The 14,182-nt window shown below is 43.0% G+C and overlaps 2 protein-coding genes across 8 annotated transcripts in view; one reads left to right on the forward strand and one right to left on the reverse strand.

Moving 5' to 3' along the window:
- LOC309338003 (uncharacterized protein) overlaps nucleotides 1-14,182 on the reverse strand; it is a 138,436-nt gene that overhangs the window by 102,772 nt on the left and 21,482 nt on the right. Inside the window, exons 1-4 of one of the 3 annotated variants that reach the window (XM_081855107.1) lie at nucleotides 12,195-12,653; nucleotides 10,934-11,047; nucleotides 8,631-8,747; nucleotides 5,247-5,538 (exon numbers count right to left, since the gene is read on the reverse strand). The exons of 1 other annotated variant lie outside the window; for it this stretch is intronic. In XM_081855107.1, the coding sequence (XP_081711233.1) occupies nucleotides 5,531-5,538; nucleotides 8,631-8,747; nucleotides 10,934-11,047; nucleotides 12,195-12,252 (297 nt within the window). In that variant the 5' untranslated portion in view covers nucleotides 12,253-12,653 and the 3' untranslated portion in view covers nucleotides 5,247-5,530. Of the gene's footprint in view, nucleotides 1-5,246; nucleotides 5,539-8,630; nucleotides 8,748-10,039; nucleotides 10,076-10,933; nucleotides 11,048-12,194; nucleotides 12,657-14,182 lie in introns of those variants that run through there. One more of the 3 variants, XR_014154572.1, reaches the window with a different exon arrangement.
- The window catches only part of LOC309337976 (uncharacterized protein), a 73,153-nt gene that overhangs the window by 32,826 nt on the left and 26,145 nt on the right, over nucleotides 1-14,182 (forward strand). The window lies entirely within an intron of this gene.

Raw genomic sequence — 14,182 nt, forward strand, 5'->3', positions numbered from 1 at the left:
CCTCCAAGGAAGGAGTGTCCACAACCTCCTGAGGGAGACCGTTCCACTGTTGAACAGATCTTACTTTCATTAATTTCCCCCCCCCCCCCATATATCTAGTCAGAATCCCTTTTCTCGTAACTTGAACCGATTGGTTAGAGTCCTACCCTCCAAGGCAGGAGAAAACAAGCTTGCTCCCTCTTCCATGTGACAGCCCTTGTGATATTTGAAGCTGGCTATTGGACTTCCGGGTTAGCGCCATCGGCAATGGTGGAATTCCTCTGATCCAGAGTAACCCGCTCTGTGAAAATCGGGTCTTGCCGCCACAGCGAAGACGGAGACCCTTTAAAAATCAGAGGTGGAGGAAGCCTGGGAACGTGGGATTCGGCTGACACCAGGAGTGCCCCCCCTACACGCAAGGAAACCCCTTTTCGGGGATCCGAAGCAACGTGGGTGAGCGGCGCGGTGTTTTGAATCGACCACTATTTTTATGGAGTGAAGCCGCACAGCCGTTGCCAGAGAGCGCTGACTTTTTCCTGTGGACGATTGGACTCTAAAACAAGTACCCGTGAGTAGAACAGAAAATTGGGCTAAGAAACATTTTAATTTGGCACTCAAGCGGGAAGGTCCTAAACAGGAAGTCCGCCTTCCGCTTTTGTAAATAGCCTGAAGCAAAAATTGTGCAAGCTAAAGTCTGGAAAGCTGTTCATAAAGGTCTAAAATTCCTCCTGTTTTAACCATCTAAACCCCTCTTGGAAGCAGGAGTAAAGAGGGGAAATTTTGACTGTTTAAGCCTTCAGGAGAGAGAGTAAAGAAAGATAAATTTCCACCGTCTCAAACCTGGGAATGGGGTGTCAGAGACAGAGATTTTTGGTGAAGTTCATTGACTGTGAAAGGAACATCTTTTGACAGATAGCTAAAGAAGAGAAACAAATTATCTCCAATGTTGCCTTTTGCATTTAAAAGAAACAAAAAACTCAAAAAATGAAAGTAACATACTTTTGTTGGATCTGCTTTCAAGAAATGGATACAAATAGAAATTGTCTCCTCTAGAGGGAGTTTGTTAAATTGTTGCTGGAGTCGATCTGGGGACTTTCCAGCTGTGGTGATTAGGATCCTGGAAACAGACTGTGACCTTGAATAAAAACGTGTTTGGAAGAAGTTTTGGTGCTTGCTTTTTGCAAAACAAGCGCTTTGTTGGAGCAGATGCATGAGAAGATGGATTTGATGACTGTTGCAGTCAAAAACTTTGGACGAACAGTGAATACTTATACAGAAATCATCCAGGAGCCAACTCAAGAACCTGATTCGATAGAGCAAGTGCAAATGCAGAAGTTAAGGGAGGAGGTTGCTGTTGAACCTCAAGTAATACAAATGGAGAAGCCCGAGGCCCTACAGGAGCATAAGCCGTTGTTGTTGAAGGTTGAATCTGGAGTGGGCCAGGGGGCGTCTGGAGTTGTGGGGGCCCTTAAGTTTGGAGGGACTTTGAAACATGCCTTTAAATATTTTCTGGACTACACTGTTGACTGTGGGGAATGGGACTGTGGGGAATGAGCCGATCTGCTGAGGAGAGACGGAGATATTTTCGAGACCTACTCCTCAATGAGAAAGGAAAGAAATTAAGAAAGAGGTCAACAAAAGATAAGGTAAAGTGCAAGTAAAAACAAGAAGAAGATCTGCATAAGGGACATGGAAGAGACTTAAGAGCCTCGGACACAAGATTACCAGGTTGATGGACTAGAAGAAATGGACAATAAGGACTGACATAACCTGAGACCAGGAAAAAGAGACGCGGGATGAAGATTGGAAGAAAGTTTTTAAAGATTTATTTTGGGAATTAGTGTAAAATTACTGAGTATTAGGAAAAACGTTGGAATGAAACTATTTGGCTTTAGTAGAAATGATATAAGGAGTTATGTATAAATATTAAGTTTTAAGCTTTAAGGTATTTTATGGTAAGATAAGGTTAAAATAAATTAAGGCAAACTGAATGACAGAAGAGAGTGAAAGATGGAAAGGATTTGTTGAGTTAAGTAATAGGTTAGACTGTTAAGATAAATTACCTAATAAAAATTGAGAAAGATGGAAAGAATTTGCTGAAACAAATAATCAAACAAGTATACGAAAAGGGAGGTGTGAGGAGGTCGATGAAGATTGGAAGATTAAGATATGGAACATTGGATCTGTGTTTTTTTAATCTTTTTTTATTGATATTGTTGTATTGGTTTTTATGTTTTTTTTCTTTTCTTTTTCTATGTATTGTAATGTATGTTTTGTTAAATTTTTTGTTGTCTTTTTTTCTTCTTTTTTGTAATTTTTAGACTTCTAATAAATATCATTTTAAAAAAAAGAAGAAGCTGGCTATCATATCGCCTCTCAGTCTCCTCATTAGCAGGCTCAACATATGTTGGGAAAGAAACATTCTGCACAGAAACAGTAAAAATGTTTGTACCTTTAAGAACAGTTTCTGTAAGTCTGGGCTGATTGGATACAGCTGACCATGACTACAAAAGGAGAAAAGCTGCAATTTGAACTCTGCCTGCAGAGAAAAACACCCAGAAGCTTTGCTGTTTGTTGTTTTGAAATAAAGTCTTTATTTGGTTTGGTTTTACACCTGTCTCATGGAGTCAGTCTCTGTCATCTGTCCCCAGTGGAAAATCCCCCTCTAACAACATACCCAACTCCTTCAGCCTTCTTCCACATAAGGCCTGGTCTCCAGAGCCTTATTCATTTGACAGCTCTCCTCTGCTCCTCTGGTCAATATCCTTCTCGAATACCAAATCCTCGTTTTTTAATTAATAATTGCATTTTTAGCAAGGATATTCTTGGAGTTGCAGAACCCCATAGACATTTCCTAATTAAGAAATTCCTTTTCCGGAAATATTTACCAGTTATATGACCTGGAATTCTACTCCCACTATAGATTATTCTGGGAATAATGTTCGTTTGAGAGTATTAACCCTTCCGCATAAGGGCAGGTTAAATGACTCCCCTCTATTAATATGAAAAGAAAACTCATTGATTACTTTTTTGAAATTACATGCTACTAATTTGGTAATATCCATTGGTATGATTATACCTAAATATCTAATTGACCCTGTGCAAATATGGATCTGATAGTTCTTAGCTGAATAAATAAAGTCACTGTTACTTATATGAAGCAATACCGACTTTACCCAATTTATAGAATATCTTGAGTAGGGCTAGCATTGGCTGTCCTCCAATGTCTCTGTGCACCAGGAACCATAACAGAAGATCTGGAAATAAATTTGGCAAACGGTTGGTTCAGCTGTTTCTGGAATCCAGGTTTCTGTTCTGTTCAGTTGAAATCTTCTCGGAGTCGAGTGTGGATTTCATGCTCTTTATTCAGCTCATAGTAGTGAGGAATGAAAGTTCCCCCAAAATATCTGCTTTATATACATTATTTAAACAATGGGCCGCCCATGAATGGCTAATTCTGGGATTCTCCGGTAGGTCAATCAGGTTGTGGATTCACTTCCACCTGGAGCTGGATTGGGTGGCTCCTGTGGACCAATCATACTGCTGCATTGTTTTAGGACCAATCAGACTGCTGCATTCTGAAACCTATTGTTCTAGGACCAATCAGACTGCTACCTTTTGGATCCTATTCAACTCAGTACATAACATCAGTGTTTCTAAACTATGACAAACCCGAGGCTTGCCCAGTTTACTGGAATTTCTGCCAGACAACCAAGCCTTAGCACAGGGAACATGGATGGATTGTTAGATAACAAAATCTCAGACCCTCCAACATTCTGCTAGTTAAACTTGGGATGTGCTTCTTTCAGTTCCATACTCCCGGGCAAATGAGCTCAGGCTTTCCCTCTCCAACTCACTGTCATTGTCTCCTCCTCCTCCAGTAGGGGCAGCATTGGGCAGAGGAAGCATGGCAACTGGGCCCAGTGGGTGCAGCCTGGCTTGCATCACCAGCAGCTCCCCTCCTCCTCTGCTTCCATGGACTAAAGCGCAGCTGCCTTTTTTTTTTTTGCCAAAGACATTTGTCTTTGGGTGCTGAGCTCTCACAAGAGCCAGCTGACTGGCGAGGGAGCTCAGCACAAAAACCAGGATGTCCCTGTTGAATAGCTTCTGTAATTCCGGGATGTCCCAGTTGAATCAGAACTGTTGATGGATAAGCAATCTTGACTTGACATTAGGCATAGTGGACCTGTCACCCTCCGATTGTTGCTGGACTACAATTCCCATAATCCATGAACTGCAATTCCCACAAGCCCTGGTTTATTCTGCGTGGGTTGAAGCCAAAGGGAGAGGGGGAGGAAGTTATAAGTGCATGAGGATGAGCTGAGCCCACTCAAGGTAGCCACCGACACTACCTCCCTGCCACCCCCCAAATACCCCCTCCTCAGTACATTTCAGCGCCCGCTGCCCCAACCTGGTTTCCTAACATAAACAGCGGTTCCTTCATTAGGAGAGGTGAGGTTACAGGGAAGAAGGCAGAGGGCCTTTTAGGTAGTGGTGACAAAGGAACTAAGGGCACAAGCGTGGTATTGCTGAAAACCTGGGAGACATGGGCTCATGGGAGAAAATGATGTACATTGCCTTGAATTCTTTGGGGAAAGGTGGGATAGAAATGTCTAAAGAAAAAAATTGAAAGTGGCATGGATATGTGTTCCTATGTGTTGAACCTTAAATTTTATTTTCTGCTTCTATTTTATTTTATACTTGGCTATGTTATGAATTAATGTATGTAAATTAAAGTTGAAAAGGAAGACCCAGATCAATGATTGAATCTGGGATCTTGAACACTAGGCAGCGATCGCCCTTCCCGACTCTTCAATCCCACCTCCTCCCTGGCACCTCCCTGAGTTCCTTCTTTCATTCTCAAAATTCCAGAAAACACCCCACTAAGAGTCCCACTAAGAGTACACCCATAGTACACCCATAGAAATCAATAAACCTGCATTAAAGCATTAAATACCACTCCCAGTGACCTATGGGCACCCACAAGGCAGTGGCTCCTGAATAATCAGCTCCAGTTACGTCATGGCTCCAGTCTGGGTTGAGTTCAGCCTATCCCACCCATGTTCACATAACCGACTGGGCAGCAAAACCCAAGCTCTGCCTGGGTGCATGAAAAGCATCCACTGCAGTTATCTCCTCCTGGGACTCAGGGATGAGAACTTCAGTCAAGAGGGCTCTTGGGCAGATATGATGCACTTCCACAGGAGGAGGGTCATATTTAGTCATAGATGCTTTTTTAAAAAATGAAAAAAATACAATTTCGAATCTGCAGGTTAATATGTGTTTAATTAGATGATCATCTGAACAGACTGATCTTTGTTCCATTGCTTGCTTCACAAATGGATTGATCAGGCCGACTTCCACAAGCAAAGATCCAGAAGAATCAGCGTAGCAATCAGGCGTTCACACCCATGGATGTGGGCTGCTCACTGATGTAACTCAAGGGCACAGCATTGTGCATTGAAGCCACAGTAAGCAGGAAGAGTTAGACCAGATGGGCAGCGTTTGGTGATTCCCTTCTGGCAGAACCCCCCATTTCCTCTTACATTGATTATTGTCCTGAATAAAAGAAAGAAGGAAATCTGTAATCGATTGCACTTTCAGGAGCCTGGAGTCAGATTGCTCACCTTCAGGAGATAAGATTTATAGTGCTGGAAAGACTCAAAGGAACGTTTAAGGCCATCCTGCAATTCAGGAATCTGTAGCAGAAAGGAAGAGGACATGCAGGCCCAGCCCCAAAAGAGCTCTCAGAAGAGCATCACTGCTGACATATCTTGGCTCATCCTGGATGTCAGGCTGGGCCACTGGCAGCCACTGACTCTGAGGACTCCACCACACAAAGACCCAGGGAGACTGAGGATCCCATTGATGTAGGAGGTGATGGCAAAGGCTGGACCCTCAAATTGACACAGCATCTTGCAGGAAAGGTAGTGCTAACTATTATTTTTATCTTTTTTCTGATATTTATATTGCACCTTTCTTCCAAGAAGCCCCACATGGTGTATATAATTCTCTCGTCTCCATTTTATCTTCACAACCACCCTCTTAAGTAGATTAGGCTGAGTTGCAGTGACTGGCCCAAGGTGAGCTTCTTGGCCAAGTGGGGACTAGAACCCTGATCTGCCAGGTCCTCCTCCAGCATTCTAACTCCTACACCACACTGTTTTTCTTTACGGCTGCTGCTGCTACAACATAACCCCCCAATTCAGCTTGTTCCTTGATGGAGCAGCTTTAGACCTGTGTTCCTCAGAGGGCAGCCTGCACCTTGTCTCCTCTTGCCCCAATTTTTCCTAGACTTACTATAGCACAGAACCCAACAGACACCGTGTCCTGGACAGAAATATGGTCAGTGATTTAGATGGACAGGCATGGAGAAGAAAGTCTGAATTTGACTGAAGCTCTGGTCAATTACATGATTTTTTGACAGAATGGGTGTATTTAGAGGGACCTTAAGAGGTTCCTTATTTATCTACTGTAAGAGAGAACTTATTTATCTATTGTATTTTGATCTCTTTTGCAAAAAATAAACAACAAAAACAAAGTAACAGTTCACCGGGAGTTACAGATAGCAAATTGATAATCAGAAAAGGCATGCAACAAAAATCGCTTTTCAATTTTTTGTCCTTATAGATCTGTGCTTTTATCTTTTGTGTTTATCTTGTGAACCACCCTGGGATCTTTTAAAGAAGGGTGGTATATAAGTCAAATAAATAACATAATTAAAAATAGTTTAATATGAATAGCTCTATATGAAGTGATTAGAGATATCTGTTCCCAAGTCTCCTTTGGGAAGAAGAGCAGGATAAAAATTGTGTGGTTTTTTAGAAAAGAAAAGAAGATTTGGAGAAGAAAATAATCCTACTAAAATGTGATTTATTAGCAGAAAGTTCAGTGAGCGAACAGCTGGATGGAGAGCCAAAAATGACCTGGAGATCAACTAGTCCAACCCTTGTTCAATGCAGGATCTTCAAGAACAGGATCCCTCACAGATTGTCCCTCAAAACCTGCTTCCCTGTCATTTCCACCCCTTTGGTTCTAGTCCTGCCCTCTGGAACAACTTCCATATGGCAGCCGTGCAAATATTTAGAGGCTGCAATCATGTCTCTCCCTCAAATTAACCTTCTCTTCTCCAGGCTAAACATGCTGAGCTCCTCCAATGTTCTTCAAAACAAACAGCTTTCAAATCTTGTACCCTTTCGGTCACTTGACTTAGGAGACATTCAAATCAGTCGTTTTCCTTTTTAAAACGTGGGTTCAGAACTGGCCACAGGCTAGAATAGATCTATTAAATTATTTCTCATCTCCAGCCTCAGATTGCAGTTGCTTTTCAATTCATTTCTCCAGTATTTCTAAAAGGCAGAATTAACTACAGTGGTGCCTTGGGTTACATATGCTTCAGGTTCCATATGCTTCAGGTTACAGACTCCGCTAACCCAGAAATAGTACCTCAGGTTAAGAACTTTGCTTCAGGATGAGAACAGAAATCGTGCTTTGGTGGAGTGGTAGCAGCGGGAGGCCCCATTAACTAAAGTGGTGCTTCAGGTTAAGAACAGTTTCAGGTTAAAAACGGACCTCTGGAACTAATTAGGTTCTTAACCCGAGGTACCACTGTATCACCATTGTGAGTATCTGAAGAAGAGTGCATGCACACGAAAGCTCATACCATTAACAAACATAGTTGGTCTCTAAGGTGCTACTGGAAGGATTTTTTTTTATTTTCTTTCGACTATGGCAGACCAACATGGCTACATACCTGTAACTATAACCATTGTTGGCATTCAAGAATTCCTCCCCTGGTTCAGGTCCTTAGGGACCATGAGGTTTCTAGCTCCGGTTCTACTGGATATTGTGATGTATTTTTATACTTCAGGTGACATCTGGTGAGTGCAGAATGAAGTGGGAATCTTTGTTGCCAAATCATAATTGTGTTCCTTCAGCAGCAACAGACTCCTGTCTCATCCTCACTTACTCAGCGCTGTCTTAAGATTTTGGGGAGTTAGAAGAAGAAGAAGAGTTTGGATTTGATATCCCGCCTTTCACTCCCTTTTAAAAGAGTCTCAAAGCGGCTAACATTCTCCTTTCCCTTCCTCCCCCACAACAAACACTCTGTGAGGTGAGTGGAGCTGAGAGACTTCAAAGAAGTGTGACTAGCCCAAGGTCACCCAGCAGCTGCATGTGGAGGAGCGGAGACGCGAACCCGGTTCCCCAGATTAAGAGGCTACCACTCTTAACTACTACACCAAACTCGCTCTCAGATCAGACTTAGATAAGACACTTAGATCAGTGCCGCCAGTTTTTATTGCCCATGGGTAGTGCAGCTTGCACAGTTTGCACCCATATGAACATATACGACATCAAAATTCCCTGTGCACAGATGAAAACCTTGAGCCTCTAATGCTTAAAAGAAGATGCAGAACCTAGAAGTGCTGCATCAAAACTGAATCCAACTTTTTAATTCTAAAATAGAATTAATATGCCCTGAGTGCATTATCAGCTACTCTGATCCAGAAACAGTTCAGTGATTATTTCCTTTAGCACAAGCAGAGCCCTGCTTTCTCCAGTGAAGATGTAGAGTGTAGATCAGGAAATCAGGATTAAAAATGAGCAAACTTTTGCGCAAGTGGGGCCACCAAGTCATGGATATAACTCACCTCGACAACAGCGTTCATTAGGACCACAGGAGATCTCGGGGAACTCTCCAAAGGTACAGTTCTCAGTGATTGGGCCCTGGCAAAATCCTCCCAAGAGTCTACACAGTGGAGGTTCATCTGTGCAAAAGAGAGGGAATTAAATTAAAGCCTTCTGTAACAGCAAATCAATATTATTATGTCCCATAATGCTGATGGGGAGATCGAGGCTGAGAGTGAAAGTGTGCTTATCTATAGGCCAGCTGGTGAGCTCATGGTGGAGTCTCACAGACTTGGATTGTCCAGCATGGGAAGTCCTGATTTCACTGATGCTCCGGTCAACATTATTTTTGTACTTCAGGTGAGTTCTGGTGAGTGCAGAATGAAGTGGGAATCTTTGTTGCCAAATCATGTTTGCGTTCCTTCAGCAGCAGCAGACTGCTGGCTCATCCTCACTTACTCAGCGCTGTCTTAAGATTTTGGAGAGAAAAGAAGAAGAAGAAGAAGAAGAAGAAGAAGAAGAAGAAGAAGAAGAGGAAGAAGAAGAAGAGTAGTAGTAGTAGTAGTTTGGATTTGATATCCCGCCTTTCACTCCCTTTTTAAGGAGTCTCAAAGTGGCTAACATTCTCCTTTCCCTTCCTCCCCCACAACAAACACTCTGTGACGTGAGTGTGGCTAAGAGACTGCATGTGGAGGAGCGGAGATGCGAACCCGGTTCCCCAGATTATGAGACTATCGTTCTTAACTACAACACCACACTGGCTCTCAGATCAGACACTGAGATCAGAGCCGCCATTTTTTACTGCCCATGGGAAGAGCAGCCTGCACAGTTTGCACCCATATGAACATATGCGACATCAAAATTCCCTGTGCACAGATGAAAACCTTGAGCCTCTAATGCTTAAAAGAAGTTGCAGAACCTAGAAGTGCTGCATCAAAACTGAATCCAACTTTTTACTTCTAAAAATAGAATTAATATGCCCTGAGCGTATTATCAGCTACTCTGATCCAGAAACTGATCAGTGATTATTTCCTTTAGCACAAGCAGAGCCCTGCTTTCTCCAGTGAAGATGTAGAGTGTAGATCAGGAAATCAGGATTAAAAATGAGCAAACTTTTGCACAAGTGGGACCACCAAGTCATGGATATAACTTGCCTCTACAGCAGCGTGCATTAGGACCACAGGGGATGTTTGTAATCTCTCCAAAGGTACAGTTCACAGTCCTTGGGGCCTGGCAAAATCCTCCCGAGAGTCTACACAATGGAGGTTCATCTGTGCAAAAGAGAGGGAATTAAATTAAAGCCTTCTGTAACAGCAAATCAATATTATTATGTCCCATAATGCTGATGGGGAGATCGAGGCTGAGAGTGAAATTATGGTTATCTATAGGCCAGCTGGTGAGCTCATGGTGGAGTCTCACAGACTTGGATTGTAAAATCCTCCCGAGAGTCTACAAAATGGAGGTTCATCTGTGCAAAAGAGAGGGAATTAAATTGTCATTATTTGAAAGGACCTCTTGTGCAAAACAGAAACATTCGTTTGACTGATGTTTTGTTTTGAGCATTGGAAGAGGACTTCCAAGTATGAGTGCCTGAGGTCCTGGACTAGGAAATGGGAGACCAGCCTTCAATCCAGCCTCATCATAAGGCTCACAGAGTGGCCTTGGGCCAGTCACTCACTCTGAGCCTAATCTGCCTTGCAGGGTTGTTGTGAGGATTAAATTAGGAAGAACCACAGAAGGCACCTTGAGCTCCATTGGGGAAATGTGGGACATAAATGCAATGAATGAATGAATGAATGAATGAATGAATGAATGAATGAATAAAAATATATATATTCAGAGCCTCCTGTAACAGCAAGTCAGTATTATTATGTCCCATTATTATGTATTGATGGGGAGATCAAGGCTGAGACTGAAAGCGTGGTTTGCCCAAGGCCAGCTAGGGAGCTCATGGTGGAATCTCACTGGTCTACATTGTCAGGCATGGGAAGTACTGATTTGACGTCAAAGTACGAGTAGATAAATAGGTACCGCTCCGGCGGGAAGGTAAACGGCGTTTCCGTGCACTGCTCAGATTTCACCAGAAGTGGCTTAGTCTTACTGGCCGCATGACCTTGAAAAACTGTCTGTGGACAAATGAGGGCTCCCTCGGCCAGTAAAGTGAGCTGAGCGCTGCAACCCCCGAGTCATTCACAACTGGACTTAACTGTCAGGGGTCCTTTACCTTTACCTTTTTGTTTATAGAAATATTTATTTACTGCATTTTAATGTATTTTGCAAAAAAAAAACCACAAAAAACCACCACAACTCAGTGGATATCACTTACCCCTGCAGCAGGTTCCGTTGTAGGCACAGGAGACCCCTGTAATTTCTCCATAGGTGCAGTTTGTAGTTGCTGGGAATTGGCAAGTTCCTCCTGATAGTTCACATCCAAGTTGCCCTGTGTAAAAGAGAAAGGAAATAAATTCATTAAAGGGGGCAAAAGGGTTACAACTACTTTTTTTCCAAACCAGAACCCTGCGTATTTAATGGGATGACCAACTTTTACAGGCTTCTGCTGCCTCTCAACCTGCTAACTACTGTTTCATTGGCCAACATTAGCAAGGGTCAGATCGGTCCTCCTTCTCTGCCAACACTCCAGCTGATTCCTGAACCTTTTAAGGGTGCTGACACTCAGCTACACCCAGCCAGCTGGGTGGTGTATAAATCATAAAATTATGATGATGATTACTGCTCCTGGGATCTTTTCAGCACAGCCGCCAAGCCTAAATTTTACAGATTGCTAATGGAAGGGGAGAAAAATGAGCAGATAATACTCCCACAGACCCACATAATTGGTGACTGAGTCAGACTTCATTCCATTCTACCCTTTGATTTTAACATCTGCTAATCAGAAATACAGCTGTTCTGAGCTTCAGAAATACCTTGACATTTGTGCCCTCTCTGAGAATGGCATTTTCTGGAATATCCCCAGCAGTGTTGGCAATGTGTCTTGTTCAGCTCACACCCAACTGTGCTGGCTATCGTCTTTCTCGGCTCCCAGCCAGGTGAGGAGGGGGTAAGGCCCACCCATTTGCCCAGTGGGCACCATCTCTTCATTGGCTATACTCATGGGGTCCTGAGGTGGCAACTGTGGGCATTCTTTAACAAAGAATCTTGCTGGGGTAGGTCTACAGTGGAATCCTTCATCAGATTTTCATTCTTCATAGATCCAGGACCTCTGGAATTAGGAAGGACTTGGGGATCATGGACACTAACTTTCCAAACTTTTCCAAGCAATATAAATGACCACCATGGAATTTCCTGGTCGCTAAGGCTGCATCCTGAACATTGCTGCTTTTGCAAAAGTCATGTATTCAAATTCAATTTCATTATTAAATAGGTTTTTAAATACTTTCCTCCCCACGCCTTTTTAAGCAGCTAGATAGGATAGGAAGCTGCCAGGTCGGACTGTTGTTCCATCAAGCTCATAGCTGTCTACACTGACAGACAGAAGGTCTTAAGTGTTGCCGACCAGGGAAATACCTGGGACTCAACCTGAGACCTTCTGCATTTGCAGCAGATACTCCCTCCCTGTGCCCTCTTACCTGCAACAACTTGGATGAAGATGAAGACCAGAGCAAAGCTCAGGTAAAGGAACCTCATGGCTGCAGTTTCTTCTGAGATCTCTACCAAAGGGAGGGCACTCTAAGGCAGAAGGAAGAGGAGTTTGGATGGAACAAGGAGGCTCTCTTTATTTATAGTGTTGTTGTTCCAAAAAGATGCTGAAACACACATTTGAGCATCTGAGTGGGAAATGCTGCAAGCAGGTATTTCCTGCAGCTGTCAGCATCTGAACAGTCCAGGCCATTTTTTCCTAACTCATCCTAGGCAATTTATTCATCTTGCAGACCATCCCAAGATTTATCTGCAGAACAATCTTTCTCCTCCTGTTCTCTTTCCGTATCAATTACCAGATTTCCCGTCATCTCACAAAAGCTGCTCCCAACTTCATGGCGCCTGGATAGAAAGGAAGTGGAATTTCGGGTAACAGCTTGGCCATAGTGCAGGTTGATGCAACCTCTTTTGGTTGGACTGTTCAGTTCGACTGCAGTTGCCATACCTTCCAAGAAAGAAACGTTTCAGTGTGCTTTTCTCCTGGTCTGTACCTTTTTGGTTGCATTTTGCTTAACATGCTTGTTATTGTGATGCATACAGTTTTATGTCCATTGCCCCCATTAGATGCTACCCCCCACCCACGTAAATTATTTACTTTATCCTATCATTCATAAGTTATAAACACAAACAAGAACAACACCCAGAAGATGAGAGGAGAAACCTGTTGGTAGAAACATTGTTTAAATTCTTTATATCAGATGTACTCTGCTTTGCAGCCAAAAGGCCTCCAAGAGTAGCTTACATACAATTTAAAAAACAAAACAAAACATGGTACACAAGTGGAAAAGGACAAGAAAGGAAGGCGAAAATGAAAACCAGATCTCCTTACCAATTTCTAGACAATAAGCATTTTGCTTAGCATGCTTGTTTTTGTGTTGCATGTAGTTTTATGTACATTTTATGACCCCATTCTCCCCCAAGCAACCACATAAATTAATGACTTGATCCCATCTTTCCAAAAATATAAACAAGAAGAACAACAAATCTATAAAAAACACCCAGCACCACAAAAATGTGTGGAGAAACCTGTTAGTAGAAACATTTTTAAAATTGTTTTGATTAGTTGTACTCTGTTTTTCAGCCAAAAGGCTCCCAGAGTGGCTTATGTACAATTTAAAAACCAAAAAACTAAAAAACATAGCACACAAGTGGAAAAGGACAGGAAGGGAAGAGGAAAACAAAAACCAGAACTCCTTACTGGTTTCTAAACAATCATGGCCCGCTGGCCAAGTTCAGGGCCAGGATTCAGCTTGGACTCCGGCAAAAGCAGAAGCCTTGAGCCCTGCTTCCTATCTCTCCCTAAGAGACAGTCTGGTGGAGCGGTCCATTAGGAGCTCCATCTTTCCTGCACTGCTTGCATCAAAGGATCATCTAGGATGGTTGCTGCAGAACTGCATGGCTCTTTTCTTCTGATGGGTGTGTGGAGCAGTGCTTTTTAGGGACTGGAAGATGTAGCAGGGTTTTTCTCTTGCACTGGCTGTCTAGGGTTGTTGCAAATGAAGAGGCTGCAATACTCACCTACTGGGCAGGTTTAAGCACCTGAAGCAGTTTAACGACAAGCTTGGATTTCTATTTGATCTAGATCCTTGAGGGTGCGTTCGACCAATAATTTGTCTCTGGACCAGGGAGGCCCAAAAACCAATGACCAGGAGGGAGTAAGATTCAGGGCTGACCCTTTCAAGCTCTTGCACTCTGTAAGGCCTGAACTGTAGAAATGTCTGAGGTTGGTTTCTGAGCTCAAAAGCAGGCTCTCTCTTCCCATCAGATACACTCACCTTTCCCCTGCCACCTTTCACTTGCAGTAGATCACAAGGTGAGCAACAGATTCTGCCCCCTTTGCCATTTAACATCTATACCAGTGGTTCTCAAAGGATTTGGTGTGCCATGCTGGTGTGTCAGGAAAGGATGGCATGTGTGG

Source organism: Podarcis erhardii (genome assembly GCF_964252035.2).
Source record: "Podarcis erhardii genome assembly, chromosome: 3".
Taxonomy (NCBI): Eukaryota; Metazoa; Chordata; class Lepidosauria; order Squamata; family Lacertidae; genus Podarcis; species Podarcis erhardii.